The 21,712-nt window shown below is 39.2% G+C and overlaps 1 protein-coding gene across 10 annotated transcripts in view; it reads right to left on the bottom strand.

Moving 5' to 3' along the window:
• Positions 1 to 21,712, bottom strand: part of ZNF462 (zinc finger protein 462) — a 165,833-nt gene that overhangs the window by 48,958 nt on the left and 95,163 nt on the right. For 8 of the 10 annotated variants that reach the window (XM_032214533.1, XM_032214537.1, XM_032214536.1 and 5 more), the window contains one exon: positions 17,995 to 18,186. The exons of the other annotated variants lie outside the window; for them this stretch is intronic. In XM_032214533.1, the coding sequence (XP_032070424.1) occupies positions 17,995 to 18,186 (192 nt within the window). The remainder of the gene's footprint in view (positions 1 to 17,994; positions 18,187 to 21,712) is intronic. 10 annotated transcript variants of the gene reach the window in all.

The following is a 21,712-nucleotide window of genomic DNA, read 5'->3' as shown; positions in this document are numbered from 1 at the left end:
GAAAATCATATAGTGTACATAATTTTTTTAAAGCTGCAAACAACCCAGTCACTCTAATTAGATAGACAGACAGACAGACAGACAGACAGATGCTGTAAGATCTGAGCTGCAAAAATCCAGATAACCACTAGAGAGTAGCAAGAGTTAGTTTGCTGTTTCTTTTTCTTTCCTGAAGAAAAATCATATAGTACCCATAATTCTTTTAGCTGTAAACAGTCCAGTCACTATAAAATAGACAGACAGACAGACAAATTGCAAGATCTGAGCTGCAAAAATCCAGATAACCTCTAGTGAGTAACAAGAGTTAGTTTTCTGTTTCTTTTTTTCTGCCATGTAAGTTTTCTAGATGTCCACAGTCCAGATCCAATAGCCCTAGCACATGCACTTTCTAAGCACCTGTTTTGTCAATGGCATGGATGCGTATGTTAAAACTATATACAAGGATATAAAGACCACCTACCTACATTCTTTTCTTCCACATAACCCCACTTCAACAGCAAAAGAAACTTCTTGAAGGGGAGAAACTAAAACCCTCTATGTGTCTCATCTGCTTTCTCTTGTTTGATTGCATTTTTGGCTTCTTCAAAGGAGTAAGACACAAGTCAGCTCTGACTCTCAAGGATGATGGGAAGGGTAGCTGTCTTTTGCAGAAGGCTGAGGTGTCAAAGGAGCAATGGGTGCCACTGGAACTTCATGAGCAGGGTGGGAAGAGGGATTTATTGTATTTATTAGAATCACACATTGCCTTATCTTTGGAGAGCTCATATTACTTTACACATGCTTGCTGAGCATTTTTTTTTAATCCAGGCTGCTAACATAACCAGAATTAGTATAGCTATATAGTATGGATTATACTCTATTAGCATCAATGACCTATTACTCTTCACTCTATTTGCTTGTCTTACAAAAAATACCAGTGCACAACTAACAGAAATCACAATTTCTAAAGTACAGGTAGTCTTCGACTTACGTTCATAACTGAGCCCCACATTTCTGTGGCTAAGTAAGACAGTTGTTAAGTGAGTTTTGCCCCATTCTACGACTTTTCTTGCCCTAATCCTTTGCAGTTATTAAGTTAGTAACATGGTTGTTAAATGAATCTGGCTTTCCCACTGACTTTGCTTGTCAGAAGGTCTCAAAAAGTGATCACATGACCCCGGGACACTGCAACTGTCGTAAGTATGAAATAATTGCCAAGCACCCAAATTTTGATCACGTGACCGGAGGGATGCTGCAATGTTCATCAGTCTATAAAAAAATGGTCATAAGTCACTTTTTTCAGTGCCGTTGTAACTTTGAATGGTCGCTAAATGAACTGTTTTAAGTCAAGGACTACCTGTAACTGCTTATTTCAGTTATGCCTTTCACTCAGGGCTCTGTTCTAATATTCAATTATCGTGCATCTGGATCTATTTTGAGCAAAAGCCAAGTGAGCAACAAGAGGATGTTTTCTGTGTGTTTTTAGTTCTAAATACTGAGTGTGTTTGTAGTCAAACATAATGGGCAAAACAGACCACATTTTTATAAAGGAAAAAAATTCTTTGATTTGAATCCTCAGCAATGGGGAGACAGGTTGCTGAACCAAGATGTAAAATAGGGGTGTCAAACTCAAGGCCAATGGGCCATGGAGTCCTTAGATCTGGCTCATGGGGCCGTCCTGGAAACACACAGCCCTCCTGACCTTCGTTTTTGCAGGCAGAGTGTTGCAGGAGGCCATCCCAGCTGAAAACGGAGCTTGGGAGCCCTTTTTCGCTGGCAAAGCGCTTGAGCCAGCATAGACGCTCCTGACACGAGTGACATTAAGTTGGACACGCCCACCCCGGCCCCTGAGGTCAAACACAACCCTGATGTGGCACTCATGAAATCGAGTTTGACACTCCTGCTCTAGAAGGTGCAGAGTGCCAAGACACCATTGACAGACGCAACAGACTTTTTGTTAAAAAAAGAAGAAAAAATGGATTTTCCCTTCTAATGGTCTGGAGGAAATTTCTTCGCCTTGTGTTAGATATGACATTTTTCTCAAAGGACCTTTGGGCTAGTTTGTTAATAAAGAGGCTCTCTATCTGAATGTATGGGCTGATCGTTATGAAATCCAAACAGATTTAAGCACAAGGGATTGGTAGTGGATCTGCGTACTTGAGAGACCGCCTCCTGCCAATTACCTCCTTGCGACCTATTAGATCGCACAGATTAGGCCTCCTCCGAGTCCCATCCGCCAGTCAGTGTCGACTGGCAACTACACGGAGGAGAGCCTTTTCAGTAGTAGCTCCGACCCTTTGGAACGATCTCCCCGTGGAGATTCGTACCCTCACCACCATCCAGACCTTCCGCACAGCCCTCAAGACCTGGCTATCCCGTCAGGCCTGGGGATAAAGATCGTAATCCGTCCCCACCCGAATGATGAATGTTGTGTACTATTTTTACTTATGTATTGTTTTATGTCTTACTGTTTTGTACTCCCCTCCCTATATATTGTAAGCCGCCCTGAGTCCCCTCAGGGAAAAGGGCGGCCTATAAATAATAAAACCATAAACCATAAACCATATTGTATAATCCCTTTTACTAATAGGCAACACAAATTCCAAGGAGAGGAGGTTTCAAGAGTTAGCTTAGTCTTACTTTGCTTCTACTCTCAAACCAAATGAGAGGAATCACAATTACCCCTAATCCCTACCAATCCAGCAAAAACTGCAGGCATCCCCGAGCATGGCCCTAAACTTTGTGAAATGGAGCACTCTGGTTTTTATTATGGGAGGCTGAAACAGTACAACTCTATATTGTAAAATATTTTTAAAGGTCACTTCTAGAACTACATGGATAATCCCAGTGGTGGGATTCAAATAATTTAACAACCGGTTCTCTGCTCTAATGGCCAGCTGGGTAGGCGGGGCTTGGTGGTCATGTGACTGGGTGGGCATGGCCAACTCAACGTCAGTCACGTCAATGGGGACTTCGCCTTAGCTCTTAGAATGTAATAAGGGTTACCCGGAGAGGCAGTTTCTGTAAGCAAGGCAATAAAAATTAGTCTAGAAACAACACCAGAATGTTTTCTTCCTGCCTTCCTTACAGGATTAGCCTTGTAAAGTGGAAAAAAACAAAATAAAATTTCTTCCAACAACCAGTTCTCCAAACTGCTTAGAAAGTTAACAACTGGTTCTCCCAAATAGGTGCGAACCGGCTGAATCCCACCACTGAATAATCCTTAAGGTCACCAAGATTTGAAGGAAATGTGACTTGTTTTCCAGGAAGGGACCAGCCAGGCCTTTTACACTAAACTACATTGAGGAAAAGGAAATAAGAAAATGGGAATGGAAGTTGCATGCCAAGGAAGCATGTTGTGAGCAATGTGATGTTCAAATACCAGTCTATCCTATTCATCCAAAAGGACAGAAGTTTACATGTTACAAAAGAAGCATCAGAGAAGGTGTGAAAAACAAAGCTTTGGAACAAACTTTCAGAAAGCTGAAGAGAAGACCATGATCTTTCAGAACTATATGACAGTTCTTCTTTTGTACCTGCCTTGAAATTGCATGGAAGCCTATCAAGGTTGGATTTTGCAGCCACTCTGGTCTTTAAAATACATTGAAATAATATGAGGGAGAGAGGGAAAGAGAGGGAATGAGAGAGAGAGAATATTGTAAAGGGCAAGAATTAGAGGTGGACTATAGCAATGTTACCTGTTATGTTATCTACGTCTCTTTGAAACTTACTTCTTCCTCTTTTAAATTGTATACTCTACATATTCAAGTTTGAATGGCTTAGAGAAGACAAATGCTAAGCAACAACTCACATGTGTTAATTTCACTCAGAATTTAAACCAACAGGAAGTTTAAATGAATTTGGTGAGCCTCCAGCTTCATACCATTCTATTTGTGGCAATTACCGTATTTATCGGCGTATAACACGCACCGGCGTATAACACGCACCCCCCATTTTAACACAAAAATTTGAGTAAAAAATTTTTTCATTAAAAATAAATGACTTGGAAGCTCGGAACTTAATGTTGGATTAAAATTTATAACATTAGAACATGAATTATAACATTAACTCCTCTTAAAAGGCAAATATGAAATGAAAAAACACCTCTTTGAGCAAAAAAACTTAATCAGAATCACTGCTTTTTGGAAAACCAAAAACCTCTTCCTCATCTTCACTCTCTCCCTCTTTTTTCCCTTCCTTCCCCCTTCCTCTTGCCTATCAACTTCATCCTCTTTGTCTTTCTGCTCTTTCCCTCTCTTCCCCTTTTCTTCCTACCTCCTTCCTTCTCCCTCCCTTCTTCTTTTTCTTCCTTTCTTCTTCCATCTTCCTCCTTCTCCTTCCATTCTTTCTCCTTCCATCCATCTTTTCTCCTTCCATCTTCTCCCCCCCTCCCTTCTTCTTTTCCTCCCCCCTCCCTCCTTCCTTCCTCTCCTTCCCTTTCTCACACACAGGAAGGGGAGGGGGGCTATCTAGTCGCTTTCACAGCATAATTTCTTTATCTAACTTTTAAAAAACAGTGTGCAAATCAAACGAGATTTTCGTAACCTGCGAAGCACCAAGTTATATTATGTTGTTACAAATTCGCAGCTACTCCATTCTTTCTGATAGGGAACTACATTTCCCAAGATGCCTCAGGTCCTCAAAGCGCTGAACGCAGCTTTGCAATTGACTCCAGCGAGGCCTGGCAGCTGCCGGCTGGGGTGGTTGTCAGGGCGATGCGGAGCGGACGCGCCGTTTGTTACTGCTTCCAGCAATCAAGACGGAGAAGGGAAGCGACTGAAACGGACGCTGGCCTCGCTCTCCTGCTGCGGCTTCTGTTTCAGTAGGGAAGAAAACTTCCTTTCGCTTCCCGAATTTGACTGGGTCCCGGGGCTTCTGCCGGGCGGCAGAAGCCCGGGAAGCGAAAGGAAGTTTTCTTCCCTATTGAAACAGAAGCCGCAGCAGGAGAGCAGGGCTGCTGCCGGCCGTTTCACCTTGCGCAGCGAATTTGACTGGGTCCCGGGCTTCTGCCACCCGGAGTATCGGCGTATAACACGCAGGCAGGGTTTAAGCTTGCAATTTTAGTTTTAAAACTGCGTGTTATACGCCGATAAATACGGTATTTTTTAGGTTGTTTTTTTTTTTTAAAAAAAAAAGAAGGACCTTCTTTAAGAAACTGCAATATGCTGGATTATAATTTTAATTAGGAAGAAATCTTATTTGGAACTACAGTACTATAAACCTAACAGTCTCAAGGGAGTGGGCGGCATACAAATCTTATTAAAGTTGAAAGTAAAGTAACGAAAGTGGCTAGAACAAGAATCTCATTGCAAAATTACACCAGCCAATTTAATCTGTTTTCTGAATCTTGATCGCATTTTAGAGAGATTAAGAATAATTTAGTAATACAATAATAAAGGAACACTGGAAAGGTATGATTAGTTATGGCAGTTTTGTAAGAAAGAATCTGAAATAGTAGCTCTTAGCTACCAGACACACATTTCCAAGTGTTCAGAAAGAAATACAGCCTTACAATAACACACCTTACACTACCTGTAGCATTTTCACATCCACACATTTTAAATTTCCACTGATTTCAGTGAAGAACTTCACACACTTTTAAACCTTCCCTTCAGAAAATCCTGTTAAAAGGTTAAAAACTTCACTAAATCATTTCTACATTCACACTGTGTGTTTGTTTTTCTATTATTTTTCATATACACCAATTGTTAGTTTACTTTTCCAAGAGAGACCATGGCATTAACAAAAGATAAGCCCTTTTGGAAGGGCTTCTATTTCTTCACTTCTCTTACTTTTTACTTTGATCACTTCAAAATGAAATTCACTCTAACTTATCTACACATTTTACTTTTTCTCTTCCCTGTCCCCTCACTCCCTCTCACCCCCAAAAAAGCCCCAGGAGATAGTCAACATATCACCAAGATGCTGAATCAACATCTACAGCACAAAGGAAAAATGAGAGATAAACAGAAATCAAGTATCTCCTTTCTGCCAGGGGGAAATCAGAAATAATGGAAAATTTTCCCACTAATTTATTTTATATTTTTACTTGTTCATGCAGTGCTCAACTTCCTTATTTCCCCAGATCCACAGCCAGCTTTTCCTCAAATGCATCACTCCTCCGAGGGAAGGAAACAGTAACTTGATTTTTACAATATCAAGATTAAAATGTGAGTTGTGGTAAGTTGTTCCCTAAATAAATAGCTCTACTCCTTATCACTATGATGACTCCTGAAGCTCCAATCACAGTCCTATTCCTCTGAATTATCATTTTAAGTTTTATTATCGGCAACTGGCATGCAAGATATCCAAAATTATCAGGATGAATTCATGTGATCCAGACCATCATATGAAACTTATTTCGTATTTCAGAAGGAAGGTACAAAAAAAGTAGCTTTTTTGTGCTGATATTTAAGAACATCAATAACATAAAAAGTGGAACTCAAATGAATGGTATCTTCTATCTCTTGCTCTAAAGCAGGGGTGTTAAACTCAAGGCCCAAGGGCTGAATCCGCCCCATGGGGTGCTTAAATTCGGTCAGAAATATTAAAGGACTGGCCTGTGGTGCCTCTTCCAACTAAAACGGCCCACACCTTGTTTTTACCCTCCATGTCTCTTGCAGCTTTCTGTGTCCAGTTTTCAGTCGGCCAGTGCTGCAGAAGGCCATGGAGGGCAAAAATGAGGCGTCGGGGCTGCACGCGGACTTCCTTTAACCTGTTTTGGCCAGCAGGGTACTGCAGGAGGCAGCCATCCCATCTCCACTCTCCTCAGCCACAGAGGAGAACTACAATGCTGATCATGCCCTCGAAGAAATCCAGTTTGAACACCCCTGCTCTTAAGCATCCTCTAACCATTCATGAAAGACCAAGAGAAGAAGCAGGCTTACCTGTCCCAAAGGTGCTTTTCAAAAGGCAACTGGACTTTCTTGGGCTTTTTCCTTGAAAACTTTTCACTTCTCATCAGAAGAAGAAGATTCTTCAGTTCTGGCTGAAGAACTTGCATTCCCTACCATTCAGCCAGAACTGGAGAAGCTTCTTGGATGAGAAGTGAAAAGTTTTCAAAGAAAAAAAACCAAGAAAGTCCAGTTGCCTTTTGAAAAGCAGCTTTGGGACAACCATGACCCGGATGATTGAAAATCTCCAGACACCAAAGCCTGCCTGTTAACTCAGAAAACATCTCCTATTAAGAAGTATCATTAACTATGGTACATTTGCTCAAGTACCCCATTCTCTAACAAAATTTACATTGATTTTTTTCTCCAAAGAATACATGTGTTAACTAGTATCCTGTTCTTAAATTCCAAGGAGTTGTGATAATCATTTTCCTTTACAAGGGCATGCATTTTACAGGAAACACTATGCTATCTAAGAAACAAGTTTATTGTCTCTTAGCAAAACTGTGCAGCAATGATTAGCTACATAAATTTAAATTAATCATCTATTACCACAGGTCATATTTATTACTCCTCTTGAAGTATAAGTTATCGGGGCGTTTGCTTCCACCTGGATGTACCAAGCAAACCTTTAGGGATCTATGCAGTTAATCATTGAAAGAGATATTTCAGAAGCATTTGGGATGATTAAAGTAAGACTAATTTAAGCTATATTTCAGATCACACAGCCGTCTAAGGATGCTTGTGCTGTCGCTAAGCAAATAGTGCTTCCAACGGCTCTCTCTTTGGGCTCTGCTGACAGGTTCTTCCACTGACAGAAAAGAACCGAAAGCTTTTCAAGTAGAAAAACTAGACAGAAATTGTAATTAATAAATAAAGAGGAGAGCTTTGGGGTACATCTAGAATTTCCAATTTTGGGGGTGGCAAGAATAAGAAATTAACAGCTTTCTTGACATTTTCCTATCCTGTTAAGACTCCTGCAGCTCTGCATGAGGATTCCATTCAGGTACAGTGTGATAGGTGTGCAGCTTTTAAAATAAGCTGCATGTACCTGCTTTAAGGTGCTCTCAGTTTTGCTAGTTAAAATGGGATGAATTAGAATGGCAAGTACAATGGACAGATTTTTCCAACGTAGTATAACCACCCCGCCCCAGTATGTTTCAGACAAGACCTAACCTCTTTATCCCTATTTATTACAAATTCCTAGAGGGGGAAAAAAACCCTGTCATTTCCTGCTTTCTACACTTGCAGTGTGAAAAGAGATTTATGATTAACAAGGTTGTCACTATCAGTAGCAAGAGAAAAGCATATAACAGCATAGAAAGCTTCTAATAATGAGTCATGCCATTGGTCCAGCCACCATACAACTGGATGACAGCAGCTCTCTAAGGTTTCAGTCTTGATTTCACAAGCCTTAATTGAAGATCCCTGTCATCTACTGCATGCAAAGTATGTGCTTTACTGCCGAGTTATGATCCTTCACTACTATAATTTTAAATTTAGGTTACATCTGTGTCCATGAATGCCCAAATCCTGACATTCCCAATGGTGGCTAATGCCAATGCTCCTCATCCTAAATTTGGCGCTTTCCTTAGACCTTCCCCATTTTTCCATGGAAAGAAGCATCTCAAAGCTTCTCAGGAATGTAGAATTTATTCACAACCGTTACTTACTTTGCAATAAAACCATTGCTTTTAGCTACAGCTAAAAAGCCGTCACATTCTTTTCTATATATAGGCAGACAAGACCATTACAGGTCAAACAAAGTCAAAGCAGAAAGAAAGGGAATGTGATTCAGAAGGGTTTTCTCATTCTCATGACGAATAGAAAATTATTCTTTTCTTAAAAGCAATTGAATGAAATTCCCAAATCAATCATAAAACCAGAGGAATTTAAAGAGCCACTTCAGAGGTACCAGGAGAACTGAAAGAACCACTTGGAAACAAAGATAAACTAGAATGGTATTCACAGGTGAGTTCAGACAGATGTTGTACAGCAGTTTTTATGGCAAAAGGAATAGATTTTCAATATGACATAAACATCATTACTACATGCATTATGTATTGGAATCAATAAAAGTAATACTGTTGGTTTCCAGAGATGTATTACTGATCATTAGCAGAGTGCACCAGGTTCAACTGAAGGAACAATCCAGTTAATCTTATTTCCAGTGACTGCACAAGTCAGTTATATAGCTGATTCTATACAGTCTGGATCCAGACCTTGTCAAAGTTAAAAGAACAGAAGCATCCAGCAAATGTATCATTTATTTAAATTTAGGCAACTTCAAACTAACTCTGGGCTTCCTTTTTATCCTAGTGTTTTTTTAAAAATTCCTTTTAGTTCTGGGATAAAGTATGGTCAAAAATAACCCAATGACTTTAAATCTCTATTCATCCTGACAGGAGTTTAGAAACCCTTTGTCATTTTGGAGGAGAGATACAGCTGCCCAGAGTCTTTTCAAATATGGTAGCTATAATCAATTTTACACTTGAGGCACTACCAAAAAATCTTGGACTGCACTTACAAAATCTGCACATTGACAATCATTTCATGATTGAGCAAATGTACCATAGTTAACTGCAAAAGGCCACACTGCTGGGATCTGCACATACACTATGCCAATACATTACAACTTGGGAGTTCTTGATAAGAATCTGACAACTATGAAGAGCAAACCAACTAAAGAACTCGTAGTTGTGACTTCAGATTATCCTGAACAGAAAATAATAATAAGTGCAAAAGGCAGCTTGACTTGGAACAGCTTACATCCTGTGACAATACCAACACCTGCCTATTCCAGATCCTTATAAAGGACTCAATAGGTGGATGAAAATACCCAGTCCAGTTTAAACATCTGGCCACCTATGTGACCAAACATATTAATAATACATCTGGTTGACTGTGCGATCAACAATGAGAATACTTTGTAGTATACAAGCTTCAAGTACCTCTAGTTGGCACCCAAGGTGCCTATTGGGTGCTAACAAAGATTGCACACAATAGGCACCTTGGGTGCTATCCCAAAATAACTAGTGCGCTGCTAAACACTATTGGCATTGACAAAATCACCATCAGTCAGTTACAAAAGGCAGCTTCAGATGGAATAGCTTACATCCTGCGACGGTACATTTAACACCATCAAATAACAACAACCTGCTTATCTCAGGTCTTAGGAAGGACTTGATAGGTGGACAAAACTGCCAAATCCAATCCAAACATCTGACTGCCTATCAAGGTGGATAAAAATCAATATTTTAATTTTTTTTAAAAAAATGGATTTTTTAAAATTTAAATCGATTTTTTTTATTTTTATCAAATTTATTTTAATAAAATGTTTTTGGAGTAAAAATCTATCTAAAGATAGTTTTCTATTTAAGATACATTAATAATTTAGTTTATTCAGCATGAAATGGAGCTTAGTTAAGTAGCATGAGGCTGTATATTCTGGTACTGTCAGTAAGCAGCAGATCAGAGGAGCTGCTGTGGGACAGAGATGAGAATTGCTCTTTAAAAATTATGATTTAAATCGTGATTTAAATTGATTTGATTTGATTTAAATCCACCCTGTTGCCTATAACAACACAAAACATGATTTGATCTTAATTAAGATGAATGGCAATGAGATATAAGGCTAACTATAGATAACACTGAATTAAAAGGGACTGCAAAATCAGAGAAGGGAAGCTCCTAAGCGCTACTCAGGAAGCTGGCTAACTTTTCATCTTTGAAAATCCGAGTGGGGGGGGGGAGTGCTCTTTCTAAGACTCTTCTGTGCATCACAAACAGCATGTTGATTTTTAAGCTTGAGGAGGATTCCAAGATCCCTGGATGTTGATGAGAGCTAAAGCCTCAAACATGGGAAGTCGCTTCCTCCCTAGTCTAATGGGACCTTGGTATTCTAATGCACACAATATGGATGCCTGTGGGATCCTGTCTCAGAGGGGAAAATAAAACATCCACTATTCCACAAGCTATTTCTAGAGGGGCCTTCAACAGCTTTCAAAAAGGAATAGCTACTTTTAAAAAAATCTGTAGAACAATACATGCAATTGCAACAATTTGTACTAATTCTAATGCTTACCCGAACATTCTCCTTTCAAAATATATTGTTCTTATTTCTATTTCCAACAGCAGCACTGTCTATACATTTGACATAAGTGAGGATTATTTTGTATTTTTATAAATTAACATAGGCAGCTCTACCAATTTTTCTGAGATTTGTCTTTAAAAAATGCAAAAGACATTGTTTTATCCTTTTCATGACAACTGAAAATACTCATCCTCAAAGTGACTATAGGTCAAGAATTTAGTTATTTTTATAAATCTGCATGCAATTCTTTGCATATAATGCCATATCTTAATATATGTTTTCTTTTATGGTTTACTGAGGTGATTCAATTTTTTAGATATTCTGAGTCACTCAGGATCAGCTGGTCGGCAGCATACAAGTTTAATAAATTATCATTATTATTAATTACCTGTAGAGTTGGGGATTTTTTAAAATTGTAATTCAAATACTATTGTGAATTGCAAAGTTAAATTTGTGCTGTAAGTTTTTAAAGCAAATAATTTATACTGAAGACAAGTGCTAAGTAAGAATGTATATATATGTTGGGGAGTACACGTGACACCCTATTTCAGCTTTAAAGAATGCAAAGTTAAAATGATATATTCTTGGCATGCAAAATCTTTTAGGATTATGCATCCCCCCCCCCCCTAACATCTTCTTTGGTAACTTTCTTGAAATGTTCAGGTATGAATTTGAAGTGCAAAATTTGTGGAGCAAGAAGTTTTGTTTAATATTTGGTTTGATAATAGATATAGGTGCTCTGTTATTTTAATCAGTTTCTTTTTCATTTTTTAAAAGAGAATCACTATTAACCCAAAAGCAACTAAATATCTAAGGTGCTAAAACAGAAATAAATGCATTATTCTATAGATTTGATAGACTGAAAACTAGTCCAATCAGCCCATAACGTATTATCCTCCATCACCCACTGACCAGTATTGCTATCTTCACTTACATCTCACATTATCAAGTGAGTCATTTCATATTATAATTGTGGGCATGGAGAATGATAACCCATGAAGGATATTGTCATATCTACAATATACCCATTGCAGTTTGGTGCTATTGTGGTTTGTTTTAAAGGCAACAATCTTAGATTTGCTGAAAATATGATAATGAAAATATGGTTTTTCTCTCCATCTAACCATTTTTTTTATCCAATTTGTCCCCAAGTCATCTACAGCCAAAACTTAAAAATATTATCATGAACAATAATATGCCAGTATAGTTTCCTTGTCGATCCCTCTTTGCTTTTCTTTCCAAAAAATAAAATTGCCTTCCACGATTTACTACTATGATGTTTGAATTTAGATGGACATTTTTTCTCCTCTCAAAACATCAGGAATGGTGAAGACCACAACTAATTGTAGCTTCTGACTATGGCTTGTGGAGATTGCAAGGAAGGTAGAATTAGAGCTACTGATTTCGACAAACCATGGCAAGAGCTTTTCTGGGATGAAGAATCCAAAATAGATTATACATTAATATACTGAACTTTCATCATGAATCTATAGTTCTTAAGAGTATTAATAAGACATTCTCAATCCAGCCAGGATCTTACTAGCTGCCACAGGTATCCCTAGCTGAGCTTATGCCCAATCATAAATTCCACTGTTCTAAAAATATCCACTGTCAATATACATTGTCTTTGCAGTAATATAAATTGCTTTTACAAGCTCTCTGCTGCAAAAGTCATTTCCACACTGCAGTGCTGCAGTGAAGGGAGCACCTGGTGTAGAAACCTGTCTAAGATTTAATTACTAAATACCACTCTCAGTAAAACAGTAGCTTGAGTGCACAAATATTCTGTACAAATCCTCACACCAAGACTGACCCTCTCTGACACTACTTCACACCTCAGAAAGAAAGAAAAAGCAGAAACCACTGAAAGCCTTTCTACAATCTCAAGACAGCATGTATTTGCAAACTGCTTAACCACAACAGGATTTCACAAACTGTACGTTAGATATGCCTTTCCCTAGCTATGAGTGTCATTTCCACTATATAATCAGCCATTCTAGACAGCTGCTTAATACTGACCCACAGCAAAAGATCAGTTGCTTGCTGGATCTCAGTCCCTGGCTGTTCTGTTTGTTAGCCAACAGTCTTTGGCTGAAATGGAAGTGGTACATAATCATTTCTGCCCTGCTCTCAATAATCCCTTTGGGTCACTGACATAGCTCCATGCTCTTCTAAACAGGGATCCCCCACCACTGGCATAAGGCCACAGCATGCCAGAAACAGGGCTGCACAAACAAGCGAAGCCCCATCCCTGGGATGCAGGTACACTCACTCCAGTCTGCAGAAACACGTCTCTCCACAGACCCGGTCTCTGTTGCCCAAAAGGTTAGGGGACATTGCTCTGGAAAACACAGGAACCAATCATACTCCTAAAAGTACCGTATTTTTCGGAGTATAAGATGCACCAGAGTAGGCAATTTTTTTTAAAAAAGTAGGTAGGTAGATAGAGGGATAGAGAGGGAGAGAAAGAGACAGACAGACAGTAGGGAGGGAGGGAGAGATATAGAGTAGTTAGATAGGTAGATAAAGGGAGAGAGAGAGAGAGAGAGAGAGAGAGAGAAATAGATAAGAGAAATAAAGTAGGTAGGTAGGGGGGGGAGAGAATGAGTGTAAGTAGGTAGGTAGAGGGATAGAGAGAAATAGAAAGATAGATATAGAAATACAGTAGATAAGTAGGGAGAGAGTGAGTGAGTAGGTAGGTTGGTAGGTAAATAGAAGGATAGAGAGCGAGAAATACAGTAGGTAGGAAGAGAGAGAGAGTAGGTTGGTTGGTAGGTAGAGGGATAGAGAGAGAGAAAGAGAGAAATACAGTAGATAGGTAGGGAGAGAGTAGGTAGGTAGGTAGGTACGTAGGTAGATAGAGGGAGAGAAAGAAATACAGTTAGGTAGTTAGGGAGAGAGAGAGAGAGAAAGTAGGTAGATAGAGGAATAGAGAGAGAGAGAGAGAAATACAGTAAGTAGGGAGGGAGAGAGAGCGTAGTTAGGTAGGTAGATGTTTCCATGTGTATTTATCCATGTGCTGGAGAAGGAAATCGCTGACCATCTGCAGCACTTAAGACTTTGTTTCTGTTGGCACAGCACTTGATCAATGTAATTCTCAATCAGTTAAAGAGCTTTCCAAAAGGAAAAAAAAAGTTTTTGCACTCTGTAAACCTCCCAAAAACGGCCTGTTTTTAATGAAAACAGGTCTGTTTTTTTAAAAAAGAGAGAGGCATGAATAGCCTTGGGAGGGCTTGCAGAGTACTCCTGGGGGTGGGGTGGGGGCAAAAATGAGCAAAAAAAACAGCCAGTTTTTTTTTTTTTTGCAAAAATGGGCCTGGTTTTTGTCAAAAAAAATTGCATGCATAGCCTTATGAAGGCTTATAGAGTGCTGCTAAGAGAGCAAAAAACAGCCCTTTTTTGCTCATTTCTGCCCTCCCCAACCCCCAGGAGCTCTCTGAAAGCCTCCATAAGAGTATGCACGGCCATTTTGGTGAAGGGGGTGGGGCTTCGGGAGGCAAAAAATGCTGTATTCGATGTATAAGACACACCCAGATATTCAGCCTCTTTTTTGAGGAAAAAAGGTGTCTCTTATACTCCGAAAAATATGGTAAATGTGATTATATTGCTAGAGATACTAGAACTAAATGGAATTTAACAAATGGCTTGGTAGTAAGGAAATTTGCGTTTCTAAGGAAGTCTGATAAGAAATACAATTTACAGGTAGTCCTTGACTTAGGACACAATTGAGACTAAACTTTCTGCTAAGCGAGTTCAGTCACTTTTGCTGCATTAAGTGACTCTTGCCCCATCTCACAATCTTTCTTGCCACATTTGTTAAGCGACTCGTTGTAGTTGTTAGTAGTTAGTAACTGCTGCAATAGTTGCAGATGTGAAAAATGGTCATAAGTCACTTTTTTCATTGTAATTTCAAAACAGTCACTAAATAAACTGTTAAAAGTCAAGGACTATCTGTACTTATAAATATTAAAAGGTCTCAAAACTCTCTGCCATATATGTCCTTGGTCCCATATATGGACATAGATTTCTGTATTTTTAAGCAACCATATAACTGTGATGACCAGGGCTGGACACGAAAGCGACATAACTGAAGCAAAGACTTAATTCCCTTTTATTGCTCCAACCTTCCTTCAAAATCCAGGCAAGGCAAAGGAAGGTGGCAAGATGTCGGTATTCGCGAGTGTGGCTGGAAGAATGCAACACTTTTCTTGACAAACACCCCTCCCCACAGTGTCTCCTTAAATCCTATTCTCCAGGTAAGCCTGGGGACAAAGCGTGGGATGCCCTCCTCCCGAGTCACCCTGCATTGATCCTGCCTCCTCTCCATTCTCTGTGCTTGGGGATCAGGCAGGGGAGACAGTTGCTCTTCTCCGTCGTTCCTGTGCTCCACTGCCTGTCCTTTATATCTCCTCCCCCTCACTCAGTCATGCTGCGCCCCCTCTTCCTCTCTGATGACCCTTCCCAGGCCCCAGGCACCTGGGGCTGCCTCATCCTGTTCCTCCAGTCACTCCTCCAGGGCCAGAGAGGCTGCTTCATCTTCCTCCATCAGCCCCGTCTTGGTCTCCTCCTCTTCGGACTCGGCCTCCGACAAGGCCATGACAATAACTTTATATACCAATGAGCAATAGTGAGCAATTTAGCAGTAAAGCCAACTTGTGGAGCTTGTTCTAACTTACAGCTATAATTGGGACTGGGATTTCCATTGCTAAGTGATGCAACCATAAAGTACAATGCCAAGTATCCATATTGATTAGCAAACAGGGCATAGATGTGAGAAGAAAAAGATAGGTGGAGGAAGTTGAAGCACCCCTGTGGGATGTAAGTACAGGTGGGATGCCAAGTGCCTGAATTGTTTATTTCTTTATTTATTTAGCGTATGGCAAATACATGGACTTATAGAAGTTCAAATGTCCAGTCCACCCAGCCATCCAAGGACAAGGTGGTCCATGCCGAAAAAATCAGACCGATGTAAGCTCTTGATGTTGTTTATCCGTTGCCATGTATTTAGGGAGCCAGGAGTTCTACAAAGATGTCTGACTGTCAACTGTTGTTAGCTTCAATGTAGTTTGGCTGCCAATTGTTGCTAGTTGTTTGGTTCACACTTCCATGCTCTCCAGAGTGTACCATGAGGAGGCGAATTAGCATCACACCCCTCCTGAATTGTTATCATGTGACCATAGGTGGCGCTGCAATGACAGAAACTTCAGGCACTGGTCATAACTGCCTTTGTTCAGTGCAGCTATAACCGAACAAATGGTTGTTAAGTCAAGGACTACCTGTAATGAAATTGTTGTCCAGCAGTATAAAGTTTAGAAAAATCACCGGAGGGATTTCTCCCTTTACCAAATGAGGCTGAGGATGTCAATTTCATTATTTCAGCACCTGTACAGGCTCCTTAGTCAGCTGTTTCCATAATTGTCAAAAATAATGTGATTAATAAGCCTATTAGTAAAGGGTGAGTGGATATCCACAACACAGTCCTTCTAATTCTGTTAGCTGATCTGGCTAAGAGAGACATCCTTTTTGCTAATACGTGGATTGGTTTCTTATTATTAAGAACTATTTAAAATAAATGAATTCCCCAACCCCTTGCCAATATCAAGTTGTTTGGGAATATACTTTTTCCCCTAATAGTCTCTTGATATAAAATTATATATTTTGAAAAAAAAATCACCACTGCATATCTGAATGAATATACAACCGAGAGCAAACAAGGACATTACTGCTGCTTATACGGTATAAGAAACTGCCTTTTAGTAATATCAATACAGATTTAGTCTTTTTCACAGATCCAAAGTCTTTAGATTTATTTTGCTCATCTCACAAATATTTTGTAAAAACAAAGATAGTTATGTCAGTATAAAGAATAACACACAACCCCCACACCTCTTTTGCTTCATGCTAGAAAAAAATATGTTTCTTTTACTTACTAATTTGGTTTAAATCAGATTAATTATTCTTTCTATGTCGCCAGAAAAAAAAAACTGTAACCAAATACAATTTTCATTTGACAAAAAGATCTACTAAAAGAGTCTGAGCAGAGAGATATAGTGCTAAAGTACTTGCCTGACCTTTCATAGTTTTTGAAGATTAGATGCCAAAAATTACACAACCTGACATGCGATAAACTAACCAAACTTTATTAAATGTGTGTAACCTGATAATGCTTTTAAAAATAAGTTATCAAATTCTAAACAATCTGTTATATGGGAAAGTTATAGGATTCTAAGAAATTAACTGTACTAAGCATTACTGACATTCTATTCCATTCACAGGTGCCACATTTGCTACACAAAAATCACGAGGCCAGTTTAGTTGTAACATACATTGACTCCAATAGCAGAAGTGGTGGACCAGTTCACAGCATTAACCTTTTTGGTATTTAGACATTTTTGTTAAAGCTACTCAGAGACTTACTAGCTGGTTTTTATAGATGTTTTCACAGCCTAGTGTCAGAAAATGTCAGAATTGATAAGGAAGAGAATATGTGTTGAGGGGCGGGACAGCAGGGCGCATCTCTTTACTATGGTTAAGGAAGGCTCACATTTCAGGTTCCCTGTCTCCATATGGCATTGCTTAAAAATGAATCAACAAATTTGCTTTGCCAAACACCTCTTGCTGCTACTGTATGAATGGTGACAGCCAAGGATCAACAAATATTTTAGCCTCATTTCTGCAACAACATAATCCTGAGCTAGGGGAAGTCTGTAATGCTTCTGCTTCTTCGTTTTAAAGCTGCAAAATATTGATAATGCAGTATCCTAAACGCAGGGAAATCTAAATTGTTTACGTGCCAATTATAGGGATAAAACATGAACGAGCACTGCTCTTCTGTGCCTATCAACATCCATTTTGCTTACGTGGAAAGAGATTTTTCTTTCTTTCTTTACAAGTGAAAAAAAAAAATTACCTCAGAATTAGACTGCTTTTTCCCCCCATGAAGAGAAGAAAACAGATTCTCCCTCTAGAACCCTGCGGCAGGAAGGCGGGGGGGGTGGTGGTGGTGGTGGTGCCGAGAGCACCTCTTACCATTCGAGTCTTCCACTTCTTCAGCAGTAGTGTGGTTCTTGGAGGCATGTTGAGCATGCGAGGTTACAAGGCTGATAATTCGTGGTCTTGGTAGTGTCAATGCCTTCCCATGCACTTTCAGGGAGTGCTCTTTTAGCTGGCTGATTGTCATGGTGGAAAATGAACAGGAGGAACATTTGTACGCATGTTCACCTGTTTGAGCAAAACAACAAGCAAGTCATCAGCTCACAGGACAACAGGAGGGGGAAAAAGTAGGGGGGTCAGAAAGGAAGCTTGGGAGGGGGATATTTTTCTTCAAATGGAATCGGCATTGGGTCCTAACGAAATCTCATGGGATCCTCCTTTGGATGGTCCTATAGAATAAAATCGTTGGAACTGTCCTATTTCCTTTAATCTTAGGACCAACGCTGAAACCTGGTTGACGTACTGGACACTGTTCTTTCCTTCAAATGTTTTGGAAAGTGGTCTGTCACTGCTTTTTCCTCTAGCTGAGAGAGAATGACTGGCTCAAAGTCTAAGTCACATTGCCTAGGGCAGGATTAGAACACACAATATCCCAGTGCCTTAAGCGCTGCACCAAATTGTCTCTAATATGAGAGATTGAACATTCAGATAAATGAGCTGCTGATTGTTATCCACGGTGAAAATTCCCTATATGCATGGCATATCGATAGGACAGCAAAGCCTAACAAAAATTGCTTGAGGGGGCAGAAAATGGGGATGGGGCAGCTTCGCTTAAGGAAGCAAGTCAATCTCCAAGAGATAAGAAGGGAAATACCAGGGGCTAAAGTGTACAGTGAAAACATAATATTCATGCCAAACAGTACTTAAATGATAATAACCCTCATTAACATGATTAATGATGTGTTACTTGTACCGTGTTGATTGAGGTCATGAGTCCAGGGGTGAAACCGTAAACTCTCCTAGTGTGTCTACTGGTAACTACTAATTAATCCTTTTACTTGAATTGAACTTGACATTTGGGCATCATATATACAGACTTACATGCCCATCACATTATTTCTTTCCCGGGGAAGCAAGGTAAAAGTGCATTAAAAAAAAAAACAGGAAAATGTAACCCAGAGGAATTAAAAGCATAGATATCAAAAGGAGAATTAGATCAGTAGTTCTAGCTTGTTCAGTGGCAGGTGTTAATAGCAATAGCAATAGCAATAGCAGTAGACTTATATACCGCTTCATAGGGCTTTCAGCCCTCTCTAAGCGGTTTTACAGAGAGTCAGCATATTGCCCCCAACAATCTGGGTCCTCATTTTACCCACCTCGGAAGGATGGAAGGCTGAGTCAACCCTGAGCCGGTGAGATTTGAACCGCTGCCCTGCTGATCTAGCAGTAGCTTGCAGTGCTGCATTTAACCACTGCGCCACCTCGGCTCTTAGCACTTATACATGATACTTACAACTGGTGCTTGTAGTTGCACCCATCACAGTGCACCCCCAGTCATGTGACTGAGATTTGGGCATTCAATAACCGCTCTGCATTTCCCATCATCACAGCATTCTACGGTCATATGATTATAATTGGTAACCATCCCTGCCGGCTTCTCACAAAGTCAATGGGAAAGCCGACAGGAAGTTGTAAATCACAAGTCATGTGATGTCCCTGGTTTACAACTGCATGGCTGTCACTTAATGATGGCAACTGGGGCTGCCAGAACAGTCACTAACTGCCACAGTTGTATGACATTGTGTTTAACAAGTCCACAACTTAGTGATGGGATTTCTGGTTCCAATTTCCATTGTTAAAGGAGGATTACTTGTAACACCATAATTTTCCTTATCTTTCTATACTTGAGAATCATCCCTGCATCCACCACATCTATCCACTGTCTTTTCTTTTTTAAATTTCTCATGTTTTTGAAGATCTTTATCAATATTATCCAGTTATATTTCCAGTGTTTTGTTTTCTCTTGACCCACTAACTTCATTCATTCTTTCTGACCAAATCACTTCCATGTAGTTTCAGTTTCCCATCTTTGATAAATATTTTATTAGGGTTCATAAATTCATCTTTAAAAACCTGTTATTGTTTTTTATAATTTTTTCATAGCTTGCAGTACTTAACTTTATTATTCCTCTCAAAGATAACTACTTTGATCTTTAATACATTAAAGTTTAGAATTCACAATATTAAATGCAAATCATCTGGATCCTCAGCCAACAACTCAGCATCCTTTCTACAGAAATGTACATAGACATTCACATTCCAAACAAATGTATCTGTAATGTCAACAAAAGTACTACACACACACACAGTATATGCAGAAATATATTAAATAACCAAAAGGAATATCACACATCCTTTTTGAATCTTTTAAGCATTTATTTATTCTTCTCATTCTTCATTATTTTTATTATTCTTGAACATGCCAGTACTTTACATTCAACAGTCTGTTCTCAGCAGCCTTCAACTCTATATTCTTATACAATATCCCTTAATTCAATGCTATTTATTTTAGCATGTGTTCTATATATCAATCAGTATAATAACCCTTCTTTCTCATGTTTTTCATTAATCTGTTCAGAAACAAAACTTCTGCTTTCTAAGTCTTTGGTTGGCATAACACCATATGCATTTCTCAAATTCTGCTCAGTGCCACATTTTGAGATCAGAATTCTGCCCAAACTTTCCCAAGTATATGAGACAACTTAATTGCTGTGTAATTCTTACATTCCTTCTTGTTATATTTCCCTTTGTACAAAGGAACATAATGGCACTTCCAATCATCAGGCATAGATTAAATCTTCACACATATTATCTAAATGCACAGCCACTCCAACACATCCCTCTTTTGACATTTCTCCAAGTCCACCATCTATACCTGCAGTTTTACTATTTTTCAACATTCTTCTAGCATTTATTACTTTTCATCATTTTTTTTCTTAAGCACTAACAATAACATTCATTTCAATTCCACTGTCTGCTGTATGTCTGCTGCTTCTCTCATGTAAATCTCTAAAAAAAAAATCTCATTATTCTCTTACATTACACACACACAAACACACACACACCCCATCACTTGACATTTATAATTCTTCAAAGTCATAAAAGCAACATATATAAATAAAATAGCAAAATAGAACAGTAAATATATGCCATTGGGGAATGAGCCTCATGTAGATGGCTTAATGGAAATAATTTCTACTTTCCAGTTATCTTCAATATAATTCCTGACGAGTCAATTCAGCACCTGGGGGCAGGAAAGAAGAAATGGGTGGAAACTCATCAGAGGAAGATGTAACCTGGAATTAATTTCCTGAGAATTAGTCAATGGAACAGCTTGCCTCCTGAAGTTCAGTTCAGTTCAGTTCAGTTCACTTCTATTGCTGAAGTTTTTCAAGAGAAGATTGGACAACCCTTTGTCCAGGATGGAATAAAGACTACTGTCCTAGGCAGGGGAGTGGACTAGAAGACCTCCAAGGTCTCTTCCAGCCCTATGATTCTATGACTTCTAACCGATCTTACAGTCTGATAATCTTTCATTATACAGATCTAATGCAGCATAATAGAATTATGGTACAACTAGTTTTGGTGCCTGAACAACTGAGCACATTAGAAGATGCACAGACAAATGAATATGATGATGTTAGATGGAAAATGTGCAAAAGGTTCAAAGGATGAAAAGGAGTGCAGTTAGGAATTAAGTGATAAAGAGGTTTCAAATTTTACAAGGACACTGTCTTTGACATGAAAGACTTCT

The sequence above is a fragment of the Thamnophis elegans genome, chromosome 3, assembly GCF_009769535.1.
Source record: "Thamnophis elegans isolate rThaEle1 chromosome 3, rThaEle1.pri, whole genome shotgun sequence".
NCBI classification, from domain to species: domain Eukaryota; kingdom Metazoa; phylum Chordata; class Lepidosauria; order Squamata; family Colubridae; genus Thamnophis; species Thamnophis elegans.
This window is presented reverse-complemented; position numbering and strand designations above follow the sequence as displayed.